The sequence below is a fragment of the Erythrolamprus reginae genome, chromosome 2 (assembly GCF_031021105.1).
Source record: "Erythrolamprus reginae isolate rEryReg1 chromosome 2, rEryReg1.hap1, whole genome shotgun sequence".
NCBI classification, from domain to species: Eukaryota; Metazoa; Chordata; class Lepidosauria; order Squamata; family Dipsadidae; genus Erythrolamprus; species Erythrolamprus reginae.
This window is the reverse complement of record NC_091951.1, coordinates 87,483,968-87,509,999: the sequence shown is the minus strand read 5'-3', so window position 1 is coordinate 87,509,999 and position 26,032 is coordinate 87,483,968. Positions and strand designations below refer to the sequence as shown.

The 26,032-nt window shown below is 39.3% G+C and overlaps 1 protein-coding gene across 1 annotated transcript in view; it reads left to right on the top strand.

The window, feature by feature from the left end:
* Window positions 1-26,032, top strand: part of SLC6A11 (solute carrier family 6 member 11) — a 164,172-nt gene that overhangs the window by 6,737 nt on the left and 131,403 nt on the right. Inside the window, exons 3-5 of the mRNA XM_070738603.1 lie at window positions 10,696-10,830; window positions 11,673-11,813; window positions 13,199-13,289. Coding sequence (XP_070594704.1) covers window positions 10,696-10,830; window positions 11,673-11,813; window positions 13,199-13,289 — 367 coding nt within the window. The remainder of the gene's footprint in view (window positions 1-10,695; window positions 10,831-11,672; window positions 11,814-13,198; window positions 13,290-26,032) is intronic.

Sequence of the window (26,032 nt, the reverse complement as noted above, 5' to 3'; positions counted from 1 at the left end):
GATAACATTGATAGAAATGTATATATGATGCGGATTCACCTGTAAATATGATTACGTATTATTTTTAAAATGGAAAAAATTTAATAAATACAATTTTTTTTAAAATAGACCTAGCTTGAGCCCAGGGCCCTGACACCCAAAGTCACCAGGTATATGAAATGAATCCAGAGAACCAGAACCAGAGAGGCTGGAACATGTAATCACTTTGAAACAGCAAGTGCTAGTTCCCTGGGAGCAGTCTATCCTATGACTCCTGCCACATCTACTTCTCCCAGTTATAACCGCAATACCCAGCTTCCCAATTCCTCAGAGGTCCTCTCGTTCCACCCATTGGCTACCCTCTTCCCCTGAAGGCAAAACCTCCCAATCATACCAAGCCAGGGGTCATAACTGAGCTCCCATCTGCTTCTGTTTGCACACTCAGCAGAGGGGGGGTTCCATTTCTTGCCCCTGGTTCCCTCATTCCTCCCCAGTACAGTCACACCAATCCCTTCACTCTATCCAATCCATCTACATCAATGCACATACACACAAACACGTCCCCCCAAGGAAAAAATATATAAATATCAAACACAGCAGACCTCTAATGCAGAGAAATGCAAGGTAATGCAGGGCAGGCATGGAAGGCATATGTACTAGTCCTCCAAACCACCCTGGGTTTGTCTTTTCTGAAGAGGAAAGTTTTCTCCACCTTCAAGATTTTCTGTAGTTGTTTGTTGTTCTCCCCACAACAATGTTGGTCCCACAATTCTATGCAACGTAGTAACAGGGCTCGTGGGATTTGGTGATGGCAAGCCTCCCAACAAAGATGGCGCCAATGTTGGGCAGCAACCACCCCAATGTGGTTGCTGGCTCTTGTGCCACACTTTGTAGCTGCTGGAGCCCCATGTGGACCTCTTTGCTGTGCTGGGGTGGCGAGTGGCACCCAGGATGTGGGGAGGCTGGGGGGGGGGCAGGAGGCTCCTGTTGATGCTCCCTCCTCCCTGCGGCCTGCATGGCTTCTTGGAGCAGCATGCCGCTCTGATCAACCTGGCTTATGGCACCCCCCCAAAGCCTTGCTCAGCCATGGTCTCTACCTAGTGAGGCAGCAGGATGGGTTGGTGAGGATGGGTGTCGGCGGGGTCCACCCTAAACCACGCCCTGTGCTCCCTCCCAACTGGAGCTGCATGGAGTTGAATTAGCAGTGGGCAATGATGTAGAGGCCAAGCCCGGTTTCCTTGCCGAAGTCTAGGAACTGAATGAGCAGGTGGCAGCTGCAGACTCTGAAGTGAGCCTGGCTGAGCTGGACCATCTTCTGGCAGGTCGGTAGGAGCCTCTGAGGCTTCGGGGGATGAGTGGAGGCTTTTCTGAGCTCCCTGAGAGGGGGCCAAAGACTGTAGGTGTCTTTATGTTTCTATATTGCCTTCTGTTGCTTCATAGTAGCAGGAAATCAAGATGAAGCAAGACCTTCTGTTTAATTGTACTTATTGATGACTGCTAGTTCATTTTTCATGCTTTTATTTTTTGATGCAGAACCTAGGGAAGTTACTTTTATATGACATGACTAACTATTTTATAGTAGCTGATCAACCATATTTCCCCTATTTTCCAATTTAAATGTACAGTATTAGTAAAATAAATATAAGTGTACAATGAAAGCAAACATATTCTGCTTGACCTTTTACCCTGTGGACCCTATTCACTGAAATATATTTAGATGTGCAATTTATTAAAAATGTATTGTTTTGTTCAGAGTAGCAATGTATTACTTGTATCTTTGCTGCTGTTTAAATTTAAATAAGGGAAATAACTCACATGGAATATTTTATTCAGGAATCTCCAGTGAACTGCATTGATTTACAGGTTGCATTTACATTGTTTTTTTAATAAAGCTTTGTGCTAGAATGGAGAACATAATTCAGTTTTGCCTGATCATGTGCAGTAGTGGATTCCTACCAGTACGGCTAATTGGGCACAGCTCTGTGACTCTGGCGCAGAAGCAAAAAATCTCATTGAAACTTGTGCGCACATACATCCCTGTACAAGCTTTTGCTATCTGCATAGGTGCAGGAAGCAAAATTTTGCTCTACCTGCGCTTGCGTGCCATAGCCGCAGAGCTGTGCCCAATTTTGTAAGGCCACAAAGACCTGGCTTTGCCAGCAGGCCTGGATGCCATAAATTTATATCTTTTATGGCCAATTCTATGAATGGTGTGCATGTATATGATTATGACTGCCTTTTTATAACAAATGTTTTTTTTTTATTATGGGGTTTTAGTCTTTGATAATGTTCCACTTCTTTTTATTGCTTTGTATCTAATTATATTGTATTTATATTATTATTGTAAGCTGCCCTGAGTCCTTCGGGATTGGGCAGCATAGAAGTCGAATAAATAAATAAATTAGCCGTACCGGTAGGAAATTACTACTGATCATGTATATATAATAGCATCCTTTCTGAATATGATGGTTCATGAAGAAATATACATGTACTTAAGAAAAAGTTATAATGTGAAACATTTATTTTTGATAGGAAGTCCAGTTTGGGTATCAAGTAATTCAACAGATTGTTGTATATTGGTACAAACCTGTCAATATTAGTAATGGATTGAGTGTTCAAAGGAATTATTTAGCCAAATGTAATCTGATTGCCATTGTTTGGATATGTCACAATCAAAACCTCCCATATCCCATTTGTTTTCTATTTTGTATCAGAGCCCCCCCAACTTTTGTCAAATGTGTGTTGTCTTACAATAACCATCAAATGTGTGTTGTCTTACAATAACCATCAAATGTGTGTTGTCTTACAATAACCATCAAATGTGTGTTGTCTTACAATAACCATCAAATGTGTGTTGTCTTACAATAACCATCAAATGTGTGTTGTCTTACAATAACCATAATTTTCAGACAACACCACAGCTGGCAAAACTCTTAGTTTTATTGATTAAGTGACTTATTTTATAGCTTTATTTAGTTTTATTGATTAAGCGAACATTTCCTATCTGTTTACAGTAAAAATGTAAAAAAACCAAGGAAATTGTAATCAGTACTATGCCCTCTACATCACAAAAAATGCACCCATGTCTCAGTATTGCAAAAATCCATCCCACCAGGTGGCAGTTGCTGCTCCTGTCACTCCCGGTGCACTGAGTGCGCATCTTCACGTCTCTGGAGTGTGTGCGCATTCGTCTGAGCAAGATTTTGCTTCTGCGCATGTGCAGGAAGCAAAATCTTGTGATGTGTGTGTTTGTAAGATTTTGGTGATTTTTTTGCTTCCATGCATGCACAGAAGCCAAAAATCATTGAAATCTCACATGTGCACATCCCCTCATGAGATTTTGCTTCCTGCGCATGTGCAGAAGCAAAATTTCACTCCTATGTGTGCACGCACATGCCAGAGACACAAAGCTGTGCGTGCAGCTCCAATGTTACTACCAGTGTGGTGTCCTCATCTGTACCAGTAGGAATCCAATCCCAAAGTCCCAAAACACCATATCTTCACCATTGTTCAGAAATATAGCATGTAAGGAAAAATTAAAAATGAGAAAAAGTTTTCATCACTGAAAAGGCTCAAAATGACATTCCTTCTGTATGATGTTTCTTCCTGTCCAAATTGGACAAGCATGGTTTTAACCAGTGTCAATGATTTCCAAGATAACTGAAAGTCTAACTATGTAGGCAGAAGTGTCAAATTCAAATACCTTAAATTGTATTCCGGTCACAATTCAAAGTGTTGGTTATGACCTATAAAGCCCTTCATGGCATCGGACAGAATATCTCCGGGACCGCCTTCTGCCTCATGAATCCCAGCGACTGATTAGGTCCCACAGAGTTGACCTTCTCTGGGTCCCATCGACTAAACAATGTCATTTGGCGGGACCCAGGGGAAGAGCCTTCTCTGTGGCGGCCCCGACCCTCTGGAACCAGCTCCCCCCAGAGATTAGAACTGCCCCCACCCTCCTTGCCTTTCGTAAACTCCTTAAAACCCACCTCTGCCATCAAGCATGGGGGAATTGAGACATTTCCCCCGGGCCTATACAATTTATGTATGGTATGTTTGTGTGTATGTTTGCTTAATAATGGGTTTTATAATGTTTTCTAAATTTAGATTTGTCATACATTGTTTTATTGTTGTTGTGAGCCGCCCTGAGTCTACGGAGAGGGGCGGCATACAAATCAAATCAAATCAAATCAAATCAAATCAAATCAACCAACCAACCAACCAACCAACCAACCAACCAACCAACCAACCAACCAATAAATAAATAAATAAATTCTGATGCATTCTGGCAAACAATGAAGTTCCCACAGCATAGATTTCACTTGGAAAAGTTCAGGAGTGTTCATACCAAAATAGACTGTTACATATTGAACTAGCCAAAGTTTCAGGAGCATTTTCCATGTAAATGGGTTGCAATAATCTAATCATGATTTGATAAAGACCACCAGTGAAGCCTTCTATACCCAAAATAGTTACAAGTGGCACACAAGATGGGACTGTACAAAAGTGCTTTTGGTTACAAACTCCATTTAAATTTTAATGGGTTATTTCCTTTCCATTATTTCAAGTAATCTTGTATTTATCGTTTTTGTTTTCAGCATTTTACAGCATTTTACAATAGGAATGAATAGGTTCTAAAATCTACAATAGGGTTATGTTAGCCTTGCAAGGTAGTCTAGACAAATACTACATCTATCTTTATTGTAAGGTTATACCAAAAGAATTTTGCAAGATTGAAAGTATTTCTTCTTTCTTTTCCTTATATTCTCTAGAACAGCGTTTCCCAACTGGTGTGCCGCGGCACAGTAGTGTGCCGCGAGACATGGCCAGGTGTGCCGCGAGAAGCTCAAGCTGGGCGGGGCGCTGCCGGCGCCCCTGCCTGAGTGTCGTCCTGTGGGTGGTCTTGGGCTTCACAGTCGCTTCCTGGTTCCCTCTCCTCCCACCGCCTGTGTCTCCCGCCGTCGCCTCCCACCAAGCCGTCGCCCGTTGCCATGGGTTCCTCGAGTGGGAGCTGCCGCTTCCCTCCGTCCAGCTCAGCCACGCTGCCGTAGAAAGCACAGAGGTTATTGCCACCGCTTCTGCCTCCACTCAGGGAGCCACCGTGGTCACCGCGCCTTTTCCTCTCCCTCAGCTCAACCACGGTGGCTCCCTGAGTGGAGGCAGAGGTGGCGGCAATAACCTCTGCACTTTCTACGGCAGCGTGGCTGGGCTGCCTGGAAGGAAGCGGCAGCTCCGAGGAATGAGGCGCTGGCGGTAGACACAGGCGGAGGGAGGAGAGGGAACCAGGAAGCCACCGTAAAGCCCAAGACCAGCCACAGGACGACCTTCAGCCAGGGGCACCGGAACCGTGTGCAGCCATGGTGGGAGCAGCATGAGGTAGCAACGAGGCGCGAGGACAAGCAGGCAGCTTGGCGGAGGGGAAGCGCTGAGGGGCTCTCCTCCTTCCCCACCCTCGCGCTTCTCTCCCGCCCTGGCTTTCGCTTCGCCCCATGATTTCCCCGCAATTTCATCCAGGCCACCTCTTACCTCCTTTTGAACTGCGGGGAAATCTGCGGGCAAAGCAAAAGCCAGGGCGGGAGAGAAGCGCGGGGGTGGGGAAGGAGGAGAGCCCCTCAGCGCTTCCCCTCCGCCAAGCTGCCTGCTTGTCCTCGCGCCTTGATGCTACCTCCTGCCTTTTTCCAGGGGCCTTTGGAAGGCACCCAGGGAAGGGGGGGATTGGGGGTGGCTGCAGCGGCTTCTCGTCCTCCTCATCCGGCTGCTAATGCCCGCCCGGCCCCTCTTGCAGTCCCTTCACGGAGCGCTTTTGTCCCAGGCTGTCAGCGAAAGGGCTGCAGGACAGGCGGGGCAGGCGTTCTTCTCACAGCTGAGGCAGAATTTGGAATGTCGGGGGTGTGTGCGTGCGGGCTCCGCATCCCCCTGCCACCCGGAACATTTAAAATAAGAAAAACCTTCACCGGCCTCCGCAGAGAAGAAAGGAAGAGAGAGAAAGAGAGACAGAGCAAGAGAGACATAGCAAGAGAGGCAGAGAGAGAGAGAGAGCAAGAGAGACATAGCAAGAGAGGCAGAGAGAGAGAGACAGAGAAAGAGAAAGAGAGAGAAAGAGAAAGAGAGCTAGCAAGAGAGAGAGAAAGAGAGACAGAGAAAGAGAGACAGAGAGAGAGAGAAAGAGAGAAAGAAAGAAAGAGAGAGAATGAAAGAGAGATAGCAAGAGAGGCAGAGAGAGCAAGGGAGAGAGAAAGACATATAGGGAGGGAAGGAGGGAGAGAGAGAGAGAGCAAAAAAGAGAGGAAGAAAGAAAGAGGGATGGAGAGAGAGAAAGAAGGGAAGGAAGAGAGAGAAAGAGTGAGGGAGAAATAGAGCGAAATGGAGGAAGATTTTTTTTTTGTCAAAACTTTTCTTTAGCCACCCCCCACCCACCCCCGTTCAGTGTTCCCCAGGATTTTGAAAATATGAATAATGTGCCGCGGCTCAAAAAAGGTTGGGAAACACTGCTCTAGAATACTAGGGAATATTAGGAAAGATTCTTCCTAAAATGCATTCAACTTTGTATATCATCTAGTGATGAATTGGACAGCCTTAGAAAATCAAACTATAAATAAACAAAAATGTTTTTTTTAGAAAAAATGGAATAGCATGCATTAGGATATATTCAATGTTTCTCTAAAGAAAAGCTAAAAATGAAGCAAATCTCTAAAACAAAATAAAAGTGCTTTTACTGAACAGTTAAGTTTATGCAGTAGATCCAAATGATTTGCATGGTTGCGGACTAGTATCAATATATCTGTTACCAATATATGGGGTAACATTATTAATGAAACTGACATAGAAATAAATCTATAAAGCTGATACCAGTTATGGAACCAACTAGGTTTTTCAAAGATAAACTTATCTAGAAAAATACTTTTCTACTACTCTATTTAAATATTAAACAATTACTAATACTAAGAGTATTTGATTGTATGGATCTTTTCTCTATTTTAATGAAGCATACTTTTAAATATTACATTTTTGTTGTATGATTTGAAAAATAATGTTTTGCGTTCTTTAAAGTTTTGGATATAATATATGTACTGTGGCATGCCACAGACAGAAGCATAGCCAAGCATGTTTACTAATTAGTTTGAAAGCAGCATAGATCAAACAATGTACTATATTGTTTAACTGGAAAAATACATAATTATTAAACATAGACATAACATATGTAGCATTAAATATACATTTATTAACTCAGTTTTCTATCAGACTGTGCCTAGTAAACATTTATTTTTAAATGAAACAGTTTGTAAGAATTTAAGAATATAATTAGATTAGATTAGATTTATTGGATTTATATGCCGCCCCTCTCCGCAAACTCGGGGCGGCTCACAACAAGGTAAAAACAATACATAATAACAAATCCAATACCCACCAATTAATACAGTGAGATTTCATTTAAATGGAATAATGGAGAAAAAAATGTTCATTATTGAAGTAATCCTAAGAATGAGCAATTCTTCATGTCCTCCACAAGAGGACATACTTATATATTGATGCATTGTTTTTGCCACATTATTCATATGATAGAATAATGATATAAATCAGAATGATAAAATTGTCTAATGCTCATGACATCCATTAGATTAAGTTCCAGTGAAGCAAAATTCCACAATACATTCTTTGTGCGATGTTACTAATGAGGAGAAATCAGTTATAAACGTCACCCACAATAAATGATTAACACATTTTAGTTTCTAGTGAAAGTTGGATCCATTGCAACAAACACTATAAACACACTACAAAGAGGTCATTTTAAGCTCATACTAATAGCATGTAGTACATATTCCATTGGAGTGTCAAGTTATATTTAAAACAGGAATTTAACGTTGATTTATAAAAAGATATAGCAGTTTCAGCTCTGTATGGTAATGAATTGCATGCAACTCAGATTAATTTTTGAGTATATTTAAGCAGGATTTAGCAATAGCATTTAGCAATAGCATTTAGACTTATAGAATCAGCATATTGCCCCCAACAATCTGGGTCCCCATTTTACCCACCTTGGAAAGATGGAAGGCTAAGTCAACCTTAAATGTGTGGTGAGATTTGAACTGCTGGGCTAAAGATGCAGTGATAAAGTGGATGAGAAATATTGGCTATACAATAGATATACATAACTGGCATCAACTATGGAAGAGAAATTATAAAATGACAATGTCAATTACATTTAAGAAAATATGTATAAGATGTTTTATAGATGGTATATGTCACAAGAAATGCTAGCTAAAATATTTAAGAATATATTGATGAAATGCTGGAAATGTACCTGGATCTTTTTATCACATGTGGTGGACATGTTTGGAAGCACGGAAATACTGGATACAAATTCAACATTGGATTCAGAAGATTTTGAAAAAGACTATTGAATTAATACCTGAAATATATCTTCTGGCTATTTTACTAGAAAATTTCAATAAAGAATAAATATACTTAATTATACATGTAGTGACTGCTGTGAGAATTGTACATGTACAAAATTGAAAATTGAACAAGGTACCAACTGAAAAGGAAGTTTTGAGAAAAATTATGCACTGTGCAGAAATGAATAGACTGACTTAAGGATAAAAAAGATTCAGAATATTATAAAAGTTGGGAGAAGTTTTATCTATGAATGGAAAGCTAAAATATATTTAAATTAAATAAGTATTTTGGAAGTGATATAAGAGAATTAAGTGACAATATTAGAATCCAGATGACAAAGAAAAGAATTGATGGTAGCACTAAGCCTAGATATTAAGATTATTTAAAATATATAAAATTTTAGGAGAGGGATTTGATAAGGTACAGTGTTGGAGTATAAGAAGTTTTCTTTATATATTTATAGTGACTAATAGTTATGAAAGGAAATATAAATTTGGGTATATGATGTTAGATATTGGATAATTTAGTTACATGAAGATATGGAATCTTAAATGAAGATATAGACATAAGAGGTTTTATTAATGATTATACTCATATAATGTCTTACTTGAAGATGGAGAAAACCTTCAGTTTTTCGATAATTAACAACTTAATCAGATGAAGATATAGAATTTTAAAAGAGCATAGAGATATAAGAGACTTTATTAAATGTCTTGTTGGAATTTTATATATATGTGTGTGTTTTATGTTAAGCATTGTTGTAGTGTTTGTATTCATATAATGTTTTATTTTAAGGTGGAGAAAAATAAAAAAATATATAATCCCCCTCCCCAAAAAAAGATTTGAATTGCTGAACTATAGCTAGCAGTTAGCTGAGTAGCCTGCAGTGCCGCTGTCAGGCCCAAAGTCATTATGTGAAGTCCAAGGTGGGCCTGACACAGCTTGAGAGTGAGAGAGAGAGAGATGCCACCATACATTTCTTTCTCCAAATCATCACTTAAAAATCGCTCACTTAAAAATCATCATCAACTCAGAGTTTTCCAAACCTGCCCAGAAGCCGAGAGGGAAAGAGTGAGAGGGAAGGAGAGAGAGAGGAAGAGAGGAAGAGAGAGAAACAGATAGAAAAAAGAGAGGAAAGAAAAGAAAAAGAAAAAGAATGGGACTAAGGAAGAGAGAAAGAAAATCAAAATCTAGTTTGAAACTAGCTCAACTATTTAAGTGGCATTTTGATATTGATAGAGTTGCCCTATTATGAGCTCACTGTTATAGACACACAGTACAGTATTTTATTTTGAAATTCTCTGAGGCAAAACAGGGTGGGTTTTTTATTTATTTATTTGTTTGTTTGTTTGTTTGTTCATTCATTTGTTTATTTATTTATTATTTCTGTGCCACCCAGTCCCGAAGGGACTGCTGTTCAGACCCTATACTTTTCCACCACCACCACCCAAAAAAATTAGAGGGAACACTGCTCCAGATGCCATAGTAACAAACACAGGAGGGAATCAGGAATCCTGCACAGGATTGGTCCTGATGACTGCACTTGTGGGTGTGGGGCTGTGAGATGGGGTTTTGACCCGGATGTAATCTAAGGAACTCAGAGTTGGAATGATTCCAGTCGAATCCAGACATGGCCATTAATAAATCCTACCCATTGAGAAGCACAGGCATGGAATTGTTTTATTTCTTGGAATGCCATTTTGGTTCACTAACAGCTGCACTCTAACCACTGTGCTATCCCAGCTCTTTGCTAGTAGAGATTAAAATTACTATTGTTTATTGCACAGTCATGAAATTTTCTAGTGGATCTATTACAACTTCATTAAATTATATTATTTAAAAAAATCTTCTGAACTTTAAGAAGTTTAGCAAGTTCACCATATTTACTTAATAATTAATACGTTCTTGTTTGCATGATTTTCTGATCTGAAATCATACTTTTTGAACGTATATCCTCTGGCATTCTGCATTGATATTTTAGAAATATCTTTCCAACATGACAAGTTATAATGTTTATATTTACAAAATTCATATAATTTCACAGGAAAAATATTTTTTATTTGACAATCAGGTAAAGATAAACATCACCTATGTGTAGCTGTAAGTAAATAATAATGTATAATCAAAAAGTTGCATAGGATTTTATTCAAAATTTAACTAAAATTAAAATATTTAATTTTGCACTCAAAGCCAAATCTTGTTTGTATTATGAATAGTAGTCTTATGCAACAATTATATACATAAAATTAAATGTCTAATTTTATCTTTCTAAGCAATTTGGCCCCATTAACAATATCTGTACAATGTTTGCTTTAGGTGCCTTCCTTATTCCCTATGTAATTTTCTTCATTTGCTGTGGAATACCAGTGTTTTTCTTGGAAACTGCTTTGGGACAATATACTAGTGAAGGAGGAATTACATGCTGGAGAAAAGTTTGTCCATTGTTTGAAGGTACACATCATATTCATTCTTCCTTGGTATACATATTCAAGTATTTTTGTGAGTATGGACACAGAAGCACCTTTATGACTAATGAAAATATTTTACAGGATAGACTGAATTTTCAGCATTCACAATGGAAAGTGTGCATTCAAAGGCAATTAGGCAATTACTGTATATTTTGTTGTCATTAATGGCAACAAAATTTGAACCATCTCATGAATGCTCCTTGTATTTACTTACATCATCCGAATAATAAAAATGTAGCATAAGAGTCTGAGGTATAAATTTGGGGATCCCATTTGCACCAGGAATTTGCTTCTTGGGAAAGTCATTGTCCCAGTTTTTCAACCTATTTGCAGCATGGAAGGTTGAAATATTTGCTTTCCTTAGAAATAACCCTTACCTATGCCAAACCTCAAAAGGATTTGGAAAAAAGTGATAATTTAAAGCTTGAACTATTGTAGTCTTAATTTGAAATGTGCCCATTTGCTAAGCAGAAAAAGACCTAAAAACTCTTTCCTGGATTCTTTAATTACCTAATCTCCAATGCAGGTTTATTTTTGGGTGTTATTCTTCTCAGCTCTTGCCTTTGATTCCAGTCTAACTTATGTGGAATTTCCTGATGGTTCTGCATCCAAATCCTAATTAGTTTTATTCCTGCTTGCCTTTTTGCAAGGTCAACTGTCTTTGAGACAGTTGAACTTCTACTGTACATAGTACATTTAGACTCTCAAAATTGGCGGATTCTGTTTTAGAAACTAGACTATGTCAAGTATGCGTTGACACTCTTTGCTATGTCACTCATGCTTTGTCTCCATTTATGTCTAAAAATTACTTTCCATGTTTTTCAGGGATTGGATATGCCACCCAGGTCATTGAAGCACATTTGAATGTTTACTATATCATCATTTTAGCATGGGCTATTTTTTATCTATTTAACTGCTTCACAATGGAGCTTCCCTGGGCAACCTGTGGTCATGAGTGGAATACAGGTACTAGCACAAAAGTGAGATAATAATAATAATGATGATGATGATGATGATGATGATGATAATTTGAAACTGTTTCACACTTAATATGTGAGTGCAGCAAAATCACACAAACTGATTACAAAATTAGACATGGTCAAGTTGTTAAATTAATACACTAGTCATGATGTAAAAAAATAATGTCATGGGAGCACAAAGTGGAAAAAGTTATTGAAAATGAGACAGTGAAGATCTTGTGAGACTTTCAAATACAGACAGATTGTCATTTGGAATACAACATGCCAAATATCATGGTTGCCAAGAGTTGAAGAGTACATTGCTGTACCAGGAGATACCAGAGCCAAAGAAAAAGAACTGGAAAAAATATGAAATATCACAACCTGGCCATTGAAACTATATGGCTAGGGATGAAAAATGGAACACTGATACCCATTGTCATCAGGGCAAATTGGTATTATGTTTAAGGATTTCATAAAACACATCAAGAAATTGTAGCTTCCTGCAGTAACACCAGCAAAACTGCAAAAAACTGCACTACTTGGAACATCATATATTTTAATAAGATACTTGATTGATACCTAGGATGCTGGCAGCAATCCCTTATCAACCATTAGCACCAGTCAGTGGTATTTGTGACACTTTTTAAAATGTTCAGTTGACTGAGTTTCATATTTAATGAATAAGAGTTAATAATAATAATGATGTTCAGTTGACTGTTTAATGTTTAATGAATAAAAGTTTATAATAAAAAATAATTTATTAAATGATTCATCATACAGTCAGCCAGATGTTCCCAGTGGATTTGCCAATTTTGTCTGCCCGTTGAGTCCTTCCAGGCAGATGTGGATGTTTGATGGTGTTGCAGAATGTAAGCTGTTTCGAGTGAAGCTGCCTTTTGCAATTGACTGATGGTGTATTTTATCTCATCTCTGTAACAGTTTAATTGAAATTTTATATCACCATTCTTAAACTATTAAATAGCTTTGGAGTTTTGATCATCTGTATGGTGTTTGTCTAAATCCAAAAATTTTCGTATCACTTCACCTATAAAAAAAATATTTCCCCAATTTCCAGAACACCAGCTTTACCAGTATAGCTATGCTACTGTCTCCCTTAACAGATTAAAGTTTTTAGGTTGGTGCTTATAGCAGATGATTCTCAAGCCAGTAATATGCATTGGGAATTAATTTGTAATCACTTGAATTGCAAAGCATTATCACTTGTGAACTCTGTTTCTACTCTTAGAAACTTTAAATCTAATATTTCCATTGGGCAAAGAGAAAATATTGTAATAATTATATGATGGGAATTAATTACTAAGGCACATTACCTCCATTAAAAATAATGAGGCAAATATTATATAATATATATTTTTAATTCTATTATAGAACATTGTGTGGAATTTCAGAAAATTAATATGAGCAATTGCACTCAACAATATTTGCAGAATGCTACTTCTCCAGTCATGGAATTCTGGGAGTAAGTATTACTACAATTTTATTTTAATTAAAAAGGCATTGAAAAGAAACATTTGGAATAAATAAGAATAATAAAATATTAGTTTCTGCCAATGGCAAAATTTTAGGTGAAAGTTATTTTCATGCATACGTCCAAGTAAATCAAGATACTTTTCCTTTGATAATATGTATCAAATAATAATGACTGTTCCTATCTAATTATATAATGATATTAACTATTTTAATAATGGATATTATAAGTTTCCTTTCAAACCTCTATGTGAAAATAATTTCCAATATTGTTTTATGGGGCTAACCCCAGATACACATTTAATATCCCAGGCAGTTATTACACAGATGATATTGGCTTTACTTCAGCTGCTAGATAAGGAGAAGAACAAGAAATGTTGTTGGATATTCTAGGATGTTAAATATGTCCTGGAACAGGGGTCCCCAACACCTGGTCCATAGACGAGCACAAGTCTGTGGCATGCCAACAACCAGTCGGCGCAAGCAAGCGAAGCCCATCCATGGCATACAGGCAGGACAGCGGTGGGCTACTAGCCAGAATGCTAAATTGCGCTCACCGTCGTGGGTCATAAGTGCTTGTGGGGTTAGCGCGATTTTGCTTCTGCACCTGTGGAGGTAGCAAAATCGCGCATGGAGCCACAGGTGCACTCATGTTTTGGCATGCGTGGAAGCAAAAAAAACCTCACTGAAACACGGGGGCACCTGCGATTTTGCTACCTCCACAGGTGCAGAAGCAAAATCATACTGGTCCCGCAAAAACTTATGAGCCGCACTGGCGAGCCCAATTTAGCATTCCGGATAGTAGCTCACTGCTAAGGCAGGATGTAAAACCATACCCTCTTTGGTCTGCGGAAAAAAACTTTTGCCAAGGGACCAGGCAATGGGACCCAAAAGGATGTGACTGTTCTTATAGTAATGTTTAAAAAATGTTGCAATTGTTTTCATGTAGTAACACACTGAACAGAAAAAAAAGAACTTTCATGATAAGAAATAAAACAATTGAATTCATATATATATATATCTTTCATAGTTTTGGAGATAGTTATTTTTAATGAGACAGCAATTAGCTCTTTACCAGTGATAGGGATAGTCAATTGTTTCTTTTGACTGAGAAAGCTGAAAGTTTGCATATGGATTTCTTTATATCATTACGGCTTTTCTTCTGGTAATATTTCTAATCAAAAACATTGTTAGTTATTCTGAGATATGTAAGTATACCAATGGTTGAAGATACACATCACATTTGCATTTTATTGTTAAAAGATTAAAATCTGTTTTAGGTTGAAATCCTTTGGCACCAGGGACATCTTTCTAAGCACCATAGAGTATATTGTATCTTTCCCTCTCACTTAAGAGTATGTCTGTCCCTTCACTCAGGCAAGATGGTGTACAGGAGGAACAGGAATATGCCAGGGGAGCAGAGGTGGGCTGCTACAAGTTCACATCGGTTCTTCCGAACCGGATGTTAATTTTCTGAGTACGTCAGAGAACCAGTTGTTGGAAGAAATCTTTTCCCACTTTGCTAATCCTGCAAGGGAGGCAGGAAGGAAACATTCTGATATGCCTGTATTTATAGCCTAATCCTGATTTTAATTGTCCTGCCTGCTTTACGTCTTCTCAGAAACTAACTTTGAGTTAAGCTTTTTACATTGTAAGCCTTATGCCCAGACTTTCTGTCTGTTAGATTGAGCTTCTCTGGACTCCCCACTCCTTCGGAGTTTTTTTGTGGTACTTTTATTCCTACGGTTTGATTTTCTTAAAGATTGTTAAAGGGTTGTTTTAAGCTTTTTGGAGTGTACTTCCAACATGGCTGGAACAGCTATTTACAGAAGGGTTGGTATAGCCATAGAAGAAAAGGCTGAGACGCGGGATGCAAGCTTGGCATTCTGTCTGATTTTTTTAATGCCTTTCTGGGGACATGTGATCTTTCCTTAAATTTGGATGGTTACCTAAGGATAACTTGTGAGGTGAGTAAGACCGGCTGGTATCTTTAGGTGGGTGCAAATGGATCTAATCATTGCTTCTTCTGGGTGGAAAACTGTGCTGTGTCAGTTCACCGAGCACAGGAATCTCTTGACTGTGGGGATTCTTCAGTCATCCAGGTCATTGTAAAGGGGCTTTTTTCAAGAAGCAACTGAACTTTCTTGGATTCCAGAAACTCCAGTTGCTTTGCACCTTCAGTACGTTTGCATTGCTTTGGATTGGCCAAGGCACATAATTGCTCACTGACAGTTTTTTTTTTTTTAAAAAGGAGGGAGAGGTGTCAATCCTCTAATTCGTTTTAGTTTTTTTCTCATAATAATAAGGCTCAGTAACATGGCACTGGACTTGAACTTTATTTAGATATCTTGGTTTTCATAAAGTCTAGTTGCCTCTTGCAAAAGCACCTTTGGGGAAGGAGTCTCTTGCATTGCTTCAGAGTGGGCAAGGTACATGATGGCTACTGATAATAAGTGGATCCGTCTTCCAATTTGTTTTAGTTTTCTCTCATGATAATATGGCATAGTAACATGGCACCAATTTTAGAAAGTTAGCACCCACCCCTCTCCTAGAAGAATGAAATATTTTGAGAAATATTAAAAAGGAAGAAATTTTTCCCTGAATGACAAATGGATAAACATGTTCTTTTAGAGGGAGAAAGCAGTCCCCACCTTCCTTAATAGCCCACAGCAGATGTCAGCACTTAAGAGATAAAGAGATAGATAGCTACCGGTATATTCATAGGCAAAAATTTCTTGCAGCAAAGTCTGAACAAAGGCAGAATGGGATTAGCCCTCACTCAAGATGTTAATTTGTGAATTTGTCTTTTTACTCGGCATTTTGTAGCCCAAATATGTCTACCCACTTTCTGGAGAGCGTAAATGACCTCTCTGCTAAAGGGTTTTACTTTATGAGCAAAAGTAACTTGGCTGCTGATAGTCCTTGTATTTTGTGCTCTGGCAATCTGCCTGATTTGTAACTCCATGTTGCAGGTATTGCCGAGGAAAAGGAAGATATTCAGACAGAATAGTTTAGGTTTCCATGATGGTTGTGACTCAATGATCTTCAGTGTGTTCCCCCATTTCTAATCTAATCACTGCTTTTTAGGGCAGTTCTTTTTGCAAGCAAAGAAGCTTTTTTTATTTTTGTACCAATAATCCGGGATTTATAATAGTTCATTTAGTGACCATTCAAATTACAATGATCTAGACACAATGATCTAAAAATAATCATTTACAAAAATATTTTTAACTATTTAGTGTATTTCCAAATATTGGAGAAAAAAAATTATAAAATATTTACTGCAAAGTGACGTATGACCGTTTCCCACACTTATGACAGTTGCAACATTCCCATGGTCATGAGAGGGAGAGCCCACCATTGCAGGGGAGATAGTGAATTTTCAGGTTATGTAATATATCTGCTGTCTTCTATGTTGACTTGTATTACTCTTTTCAATCTACTGAATGAATCAAGTCACAGAGGTTTGTGGTCAGAAAATGTAAAGGTGAAAACAGAATAAGACACCATTGTCCTGATGGCACAAGCTCTGTAGGGTTGAGATAAGAAAATTCTCTAAATCTCATTTATTCCTGTAGCAGTAATAATGATTAGTGTGTTGGTGGCTTAATTAAAAGATTGTAGAGCTGATAGTATATCCAATATGTTTATCGTAGTCCTTCTTGACTGACATGTTTAGATTGTTCTGCCAGTCTCATTGTGAGCAAGATTTACATTAGTTACTACTTACTTGTTTCATTGGTTTAAATGGGACTTAAATACTACAGCTAGTTTTCAGTGGGCTTGATATAATAATCTGTGATACTGTGGTCAAGTGTTATCTGAAGGTCACCTAATTCTTGCATCTCAATCAGTGTTCCCTCTAATTTTTTTGGGGGGGAGGGCGGAAAAGTATAGTGTCTGAGCGGCAGTCCCTTCGGGACTGGGCGGCACAGAAATAATAAATAAATAAACAAACAAACAAACAAACAAACAAAAAACCCACCCTGTTTTGCCTCAGAGAATTTCAAAATAAAATACTGTACTGTGTGTCTATAACAGTGAGCTCAATATCAAAATATCAAAATGCCGCTTAAATAGTTGAGCTAGTTTCAAACTAGATTTTGATTTTCTTTCTCTCTTCCTTACTCCCATTCTTTTTCTTTCTCTTTTCCTTCCTCTCTTTTTTCTATCTGTTTCTCTCTCTTCCTCTCTTCCTCTCTCTCTCCTTCCCTCTCACTCTTTCCCTCTCGGCTTCTGGGCAGGTTTGGAAAACTCTGAGTTGATGATGATTTTTAAGTGAGTGATTGCTCACTGCTCAGCTTAGAGGGAACTATGATCTCAATGCAGAATGTATTTGGAAGTTTCATAGCTATTCAGATGTCACATTCATTTGAAAGTAGAAGAGTAGAAATGAATGAGAAATTTGAGAGACTGTCATGCAAGGGAATGCTTCAGTTGGTAGGCATTCTTTTTAGAATCATCCATTCCTCCCTCCCTCCCTCCCTGGCTAAATATTTTGGTAGCAGCATTTCTAGCACAGCTGTGCTTACTACCAATGGATTAATGCAATTATTACTTCTGAGATGTGTTAAAAGTGTTTTCCCTGAATAGTTACAATTCAATCAAAATGTTTTTATTAGCCATGTGTTCTGGAGATCCCACCTCCAGGAATAAGAACTGTAATTATTCAGTCCTATCATAATATTTGGGTAATGATTCTAGTAAAAAACAATAATTATTGTAAGTTAATTTCTTTGCTGTCTCTACAATTTATTTACTCTGACCACATTTGGTGGATCCCTAAACTTTGTTAATGACCAAGTATCTATAGTATGTATATGAGCTACAACTACTTTAAAAAATGATTAATGAGAAAAATTACCTTCAATTTTAGGATGTATTAAACAGCTTATCTGGGATGCCTCTATTTCTCTCATCAAAATGCTATAATTGATATTATTATTCCTTTTGTTTGGAAAGTATTACACATATGTATAAAAAAATTTAGAATACAGGCCTCTATACTAAGATGAGCTTCTCCTTAGAAGAATGTCAGGAAGGGAGTTATTAGCTACCTATAATTCTTTAATATTGCCCTTGTTAAAGAATGCTATGCTATTTTCAGAAATATATTCATACTTAAGAAGAACATATTCTTTGAAGAATTCATGGCTTGAAGAATGAAAATAATTAGAAGTTCAATTGAATAGTATAAAAATAGTTCACTTAGCTTTTCTTCGATGAACATAATTTTCTTTTTATGAATTTGTGATGTGTGGATTAACATTTACATTACTGACTTGAAAACTTCTTTTCATTTGAACTGTGATTCAGTAAATTGGAGAAAATGGAAAAAGAAATTTAAATGGACAGAAAAAGTGATGATATTGGACATCCTTAGCTAAAAAAGCATAACTTTGGAACCAATCTAAATACAGTGGTACCTCAAGATACGAACCCCTCGTCTTACGAACAACTCGTGATACGAACCCGGGGTTCAGAAAAATTTTGCCTCTTCTTACGAACTTTTTTTGAGTTACGAACCGGCGTTCGGAGACTGCTGGGAAGCCGCGCGGCTGTTTTAAAAGGTGACAGCCGGGCGGCGGGGCTTCCCAGAAGCCTCCCGAACGCCGGTTCGTAACTCGAACAAAGTTCATAAGAAGAGGCAAAAATTTTCTGAACCCCGGGTTCGGTTCGGGAGGTTGCTGGGAAGCCCCCCAGCCCGGCTGTCACCTTTTAAAACAGCCGTGCCACTTCCCAGCTGTCTGCCGAAGCCGAATGCGGAAGTTCGGCTTTAGCGTTCGGCTTCAGGAGACAGCTGGGAAGCGGCGCAGCTGTTTTAAAAGGTCGCAGCCGGCCTGGGGGGCTTGCCAGCACCCCCCCGAACCCAGGTTCAGGGTTCGGGGGGGTGCTGGGAAGCCCCCCAGGCCGGCTGCGACCTTTTAAAACAGCCGCGCCGCTTCCCAGCTGTCTCCCGAAGCTGAACGCGGAAGTTCGGCTTTAGCATTCGGCTTCAGAAGACAGCTGGGAAGCGGCGTTAGGTAACATCATCAGCCTATTTCATGCTTTGGTGAATGCAACAGTGTTATTTAATGAGCAATCGAAATCATCAGCTATGATAAATATTGGGGGGGAAGGGGGACTCAACAATTTCAGAATGTCTGTGGGAAGTCTGATAGCCTGGGATGTTCTAGAAGCCACGTAACTGGATATGGAGTTCCATTAGTTAATCCCATTGATTACTTACAGCAAGTAAGATGACTGAAGAATAATCTTCACTAGCTACAGTGAAATGCCTTTAAGTCATATTTATCTGACTATCAGGGATGAAAATTATGTGTTGTCATAGTTTAGATATGCTTCAAATGTTTTATAGCAAGAAAGGGGGTCTTCTATCAATTGAGAGTATGCGGTTGAGGATATCCATTGGTATACAGTGTTCCCTTGATTTTCGCAGGTTTGAACTTCGCAAAAAGCCTATACCACGGTTTTTCAAAAATATTAATTAAAAAATACTTCACGGTTTCCCCCCCTATGCCACGGTTTTTCCCGCTCAATGACATCATATGTCATTGCCAAACTTTTGTCTGCCTTTTAAAAACATTTTTTTAAAATAAACTTTAATAAATAAACATGGTGAGTAATAATCCAAATGTTTGCTAAGGGAATGGGAAATTGTAATTTAGGGGTTTAAAGTGTTAAGGGAAGGGTTGGGATACTGTTTATAGCCAAAAATAGTGTATTTACTTCTGCATCTCTACTTCATGGAAATTCGACTTTCGCGGGCGGTCTCAGAACGCATCCCCCGCGAAAATCAAGGGAACACTGTATATCTTTTTAATGGTACACCTTTAAGACTTCTACCATACAGAAATACAGTCTACTATTTCTTAGGAAAGAATTTGGATAAACAAAGGTATCATGGTGATGAAGTTATTTCTGCCTCAAGAATTCCTTTTGTTATGTAGCAACTTAGACCTTATCTTAAACAAGGACTTCGATTCACTGGAGGAGGGAACTTATTCTTTACTTTCTCAAGTAACGCCTGTTGAGAATATACTGTATTTTGTTTTCCTTTTTGGTCAAAGGTATAAACCTATATTTTGTAGAAGGAAAAGTTTAAGAAAAAAAGTCAAGAAGTGTTTTTCCTGCTCCATTCAGGGTGCAAATAACCACAGGAGACTGACTATTACTATATTCCTATAAAATGTCATTAACAAGTTTAGACTTGATCTTGTCACACTTAGTTCTTGTATACTCATCTCTTCCTCTTTGGATTAGACCTTTCCTTGTGTTCAATTTGAAAAACAGGGTAACGTGCCAGACTGGTTGGATTGTGTTCAGTTCACAGAAGGTCGTGTGAAAATATTTGTTCATTTGGATGTGTCCAGGTTTTTCCCCCTGTGGCTTTGCCTAATTTCATTTGAAAATATTGAACAGGGCTTGAACAGTTATCTTCTTTTTATTACTTTTATAAAATCAGGATTTTGATTTATATTGACATCAATTTTAAATAGATGTTTCTGTCATATCTTCCAACAATGATCTAAAAATAATCATTTACAAAAATATGTTTAACTATTTAGTGTATTTCCAAATATTTGAGAAAAAAATTATAAAATATTTACTGCAAGCTTTTTTAATTTGGAGCATATGCTAGAATCATTTTTTCCCTTGGAATTTCTGAAATATTTTTCTATTAGCACTTTTGTATTATTTCTGCTTTATAACCGTACATTATACATATACATATAACAATATTAAAATATTATACTTTATAGCATGCTAAAAAGTTAAACATTATAAACTTTAGAAATCTAAATTGTTATAATTAACATTTATTACTCTTTACAAAATGAAAATGGAGAGAAGAGTTAAGAAGATATGAAACTCCTTCTATTGTTCTGGACAGTGCAGAGATTTACTAAATTTACAAAAATAAAATAATTTCTTACTTTTCATGTTTGAAAAGTGAATTTTCATGGTTGGAATTTCTTACAGTTTCATGATTGGAGTGGAAAACCAATTCTATTACTATTTAACTGGTATTGGTGTCTATATTTGGAATTTTCAGTCATAGGGGTTCCATCATGTTGTCAGTTCGTATGAATTTGTCAATCAGTTCCATCATGGTGGCATGAAATAAGATAATGCTTTGAATATAGAAGATATTTTGATATGAAGGTTTACCCTGCTCTTGAAATTATACTTATAATAGAACAGATTGGCTGGTTAGGTCCCATAGAATCGGCCTTCTCCAGGTCCTGTCAGCCAGACAATGTCATCTGGCAGGGCCTAGGGGAAGAGCCTTCTCTGTGGCGGCCCTGGTCCTCTGGAATGAACTCCCTCCAGATATATATACCGCCCCTCCCTCCTGGTCTTTCGTAAAGCTCTGAAGACCTACCTCTGCCGGCGGGCATGGGGGGCATGAATGATGAGATTGTCTCTGGCCAATACTATGTGTGATTGAATTGGAAAAATGCATGTGACTGTGTATGGGTTTTTTAATATTATTAGTAATTTGTATAGTCCTTTTATAGTAATAAACAAGCAAGCAAGCAAGCAAGCAAGCAAGCAAGCAAGCAAGCAAGCAAGCAAGCAAGCAAGCAAGCAAGCAAGCAAGCAAGCAAGCAAGCAAGCAAGCAAGCAAACTAATAGTAATAAGCATCTTAGCTACAATTCCAAATATCTTGAGCACCATTGGCATTGACAAAATCACCATCTATCAGTTGTAAAAGGTAGCTTTCTTTGGAACAGCTTACATCCAATAATGATACTTTTAACACTATCAAATAACAGAATCTGTCTATCTCAGGTCCTTGGAAATTACTCACTAGCTGGATAAAAATGCCAAACCTAGCCTAAACATATGGCTGAAGTATGGCCAACCACTATCAATTAATAGTATATTTATTAAGATTTATTTATTAAGGTACCATTCCCATAAGTGTTTGGTATAGGCTTTAATTTAATTTTAGTCACCTCTTGTGGTGGAAAGTAGACTGGATTCCCAGGATGTTGCATTCCGGAAGGCAAAGAGGAACTTGGAATGTTTGCAGAAGTGGATTCCTACTGGTTTGGACTGCTTCTACAGAACTGTTAGTGACTTGGCAGTCTGGATCGTTGGAACGGGCAGCAACCCAGGCCTGCCTCACTCCCAAGCCGGTTCTCTCGGTGGAACCTATAGTGCTGTCATGTTCGTTTTTGCTTCTGTACATGCACAGAAGCTTATTTTTTGTACTGTATCACTGAGCGAATCTGCAGTAGCAGAATCCAGCACCCAGAAACCCACCTCTGACTGTTTGATATGGTTATCAGTTATCCACAGTAACTGAATTTAAACATGCCTGGGATATATCCATCCTAAGATAAAATACAGAAAATAGTATAAGGGCAGACTAGATGGACCATGAGGTCTTTTTCTGCCGTCAGTTTTCTATGTTTCAATGAAATAGGTTAAAGCGGCTCTCCCGTAGTAATTCTCAGTGTATATCTGAAGTTGTGCAAGTATTTTGGCAAGGTTTTTATTTATAGGTGAGGAACTAAAAAATAAATGACTGAGAAGCAATATCAAATGTGCTTTTCCAAAAAGCAACTGGATTAGGTTTTTTCTCCTTGAAGAAGACATTTTGCTTCTCATCCAAAAAGCTTATTTCCTTCTGACTATATGATAATTATAGTTGTTATAATAAGTTTTTCCTAATTAAAAGAATCTGTTAAAAGGTAAGACATTGAACTTGGTAGGCTCTAAGGAAAATATTATTTGGACATTTGTGTCTGTAAATCAGTTTCAGCTAATTCTGGATCTTTAGCTTATCAGTCTCTTCTTCTAGGCTCTATCCCATTCTTTGACCCTTAACTGTTTTCAACAGTGGAAGTGAATGAGGCTGGGAAAATATGACAATCTTTTCCCCTTCCCAAAATGTTGGTGGGTAATAGTTGAACTGCAGAGAAGAGAATGCAGAGCCTGATTGTTTAGTAAAATGAATCTCAGCTGAGTGTGAAATGTATGCAAATGGATAACAGCAATATCACATAAACTTATATAGTGGTACCTCTACCTAAGTATGCCTCTACTTAAGAACTTTTCTAGATAAGAACCAGGTATTCAAGATTTTTTTTTGCCTCTTCTTAAGAACCCGAGCTCTGAAAAATTTTCGAGGAAATTTGAGAGCAGCATGAAAGCCTGGCCAGTTTCCTGCCATTCCACCTTTAATCCCGGCCATCTCGGGCTTTTCTGGGCTGCCAGAGGAGTCTTTTGGTGGCGCTTAAGGAGGCTTTGCCAGTCCAGGGTGAACGAAGCATTTTTCTTTCTCTCGGCGCTTGGAGAAGGAATAAACCTCTGCCAGGACCCAGAGAAAAGAAATGCTCCCTTCGCTCTGGGCAGCCCAGAGTGAATGGAGCATTTTCCTTTCTCTGGGCACTTGAAGAGGGAATAAACCACTTTGCTGTGGTGACTCCTTCATGCTACCTCCCATACACCTGGCGCGAGGTTGCCTCCCAGAGTGTCTGGGCACGGAAAGGCAAAAGGGGGCGCTTCGCCCCACGTGGATCAACTTGGCTTCACCCAAACCAAGGTGTCACCACAGTGAAGGAAAGGCACCAGCTACAAAGCGAGTGAGAGAGAGGAGAGGGGAGCCCTTCAGCATGGGAAGGAAGAGGCAGCAGGTAGCAGCAGCAGCCGCCTTTCAGTTAAAGGAGCGGGAGGTTCCCCCCTCTTGCCTGCCTGTGTTTCTCTCTTTGGCACAGTGTATGGGAGGCAGCCTTGCACCGGGTATATAGGAGGCATGTGCTCCTCCTCACTGCCTCTTTTTTTTTAAGCCTTAAAGTTTTAGATATTTTTGATTCCCCTCACCTCACCTTCTTCCTTCGGCAGCGACTGTCCTCCTCCTCTTTTTTCCTCCTCCTCCTCCCACCCAAATTCTGAGCTTTTATTTCTTTCCTAATGGGTTTGCAGGCATTATTTGCTTTTACATTAATTCATATGGGAAAAATTGCTTCCTCTTAAAAACTTTTTTACTTAAGAACCTGGTCACGGAACAGATTAATTTCTTAAGTAGAGGTACCACTGTATACTGCTTCACAGTGCTTTACAGCTCTCTATAAGCAGTTTACAGAGTCAGCATCCTGTCCCCAACAATCTGGCTTCTTATTTTACCAACCTCTGAAGGACGGAAGGCTGAATCAACCATGAGCCAGTGAGAATCGAACTGCCAAACTGCTGGTAGCCAGTAGTCAGCAGAATTAGCCTGCAATACTGCATTCTAACTACTGCACCACTTCATCTCTATTTCATAAACTTTCATAAACCTCTTTTGTAGCTCCAAAAAGAATTTTTTTTCCATGTCAGTCTTTTGATTTATTTATTTATTATTTATTATTTAGATTTGTATGCCGCCCCTCTCCACGGACTCGGGACGGCTCACAGCAAAATATAACAAATCGTAACAAATCCAAATAAATTTAAAATATTTAAAAAATTTAAAAAGAACCCCATTTACTAACAAGCACACACACAAACATACCATGCATAAATTGTACATGCCCGGGGGAGGTGTTTCAGTTCCCCCATGCCTGATGGCAAAGGTGGGTTTTAAGGAGTTTACGGAAGGCAGGGAGAGTAGGGGCAGTTCTAAACTGTGGGGGGAGTTGGTTCCAGAGAGTTGGGGCCGCCACAGAGAAGGCTCTTCCCCTGGGGCCCGCCAACTGACATTGTTTAGTTGACGGGACCCAGAGAAGGCCCACTCTGTGGGACCTAATCGGTCGCTGGGATTCGTGCGGCAGAAGGCGGTCTCGGAGATATTCTGGTCCAGTGCCATGAAGGGCTTTAAAGGTCATAACCAACACTTTGAATTGTGACCGGAAATTGATCGGCAGCCAATGCAGACTGCAGAGTGATGGCGAAACATGGGCATACCTAGGTAAGCCCATGACTGCTCTCGCAGCTGCATTCTGCACGATCTGAAGTTTCTGAACACTTTTCAAAGGTAGCCCCATGTAGAGAGCATTACAGTAGTCGAACCTCGAGGTGATGAGGGCATGAGTGACTGTGAGCAATGAGTCCCGGTCCAGATAGGGCCGCAACTGGTGCACCAGGCGAACCTGGGCAAACGCCCCCCTCGCCACAGCTGAAAGATGGTTCTCTAATGTGAGCTGTGGATCGAGCAGGACGCCCAAGTTGCGGACCCTCTCCGAGGGGGTCAATAATTCCCCCCCCCAGGGTAATGGACGGACAGATGGAATTGTCCTTGGGAGGCAAAACCCACAGCCACTCCGTCTTATCCGGGTTGAGTTTGAGTCTGTTGACACCCATCCAGGTCCCAACAGCCTCCAGACACCGGCACATCACTTCCACTGCTTCGTTGACTGGACATGGGGTGGAGATGTAAAGCTGGGTATCATCGGCGTACTGATGATACCTCACCCCATGCCCTTGGATGATCTCACCCAGCGGTTTCATGTAGATATTAAATAGCAGGGGGGAGAGGACTGACCCCTGAGGCACCCCACAAGGGAGAGACCTCGGAGTCGACCTCTGACCCCCCACTAACACCGACTGCGACCGACCGGAGAGGTAGGAGGAGAACCACTGAAGAACAGTGCCTCCCACCCCCAACCCCTCCAGCCGGTGCAGAAGGTTACCATGGTCGATGGTATCGAAAGCCGCTGAGAGGTCAAGGAGCACCAGGACAGAGGATAAACCTCTGTCCCGGGCCCGCCAGAGATCATCCATCAACGCGACCAAAGCAGTTT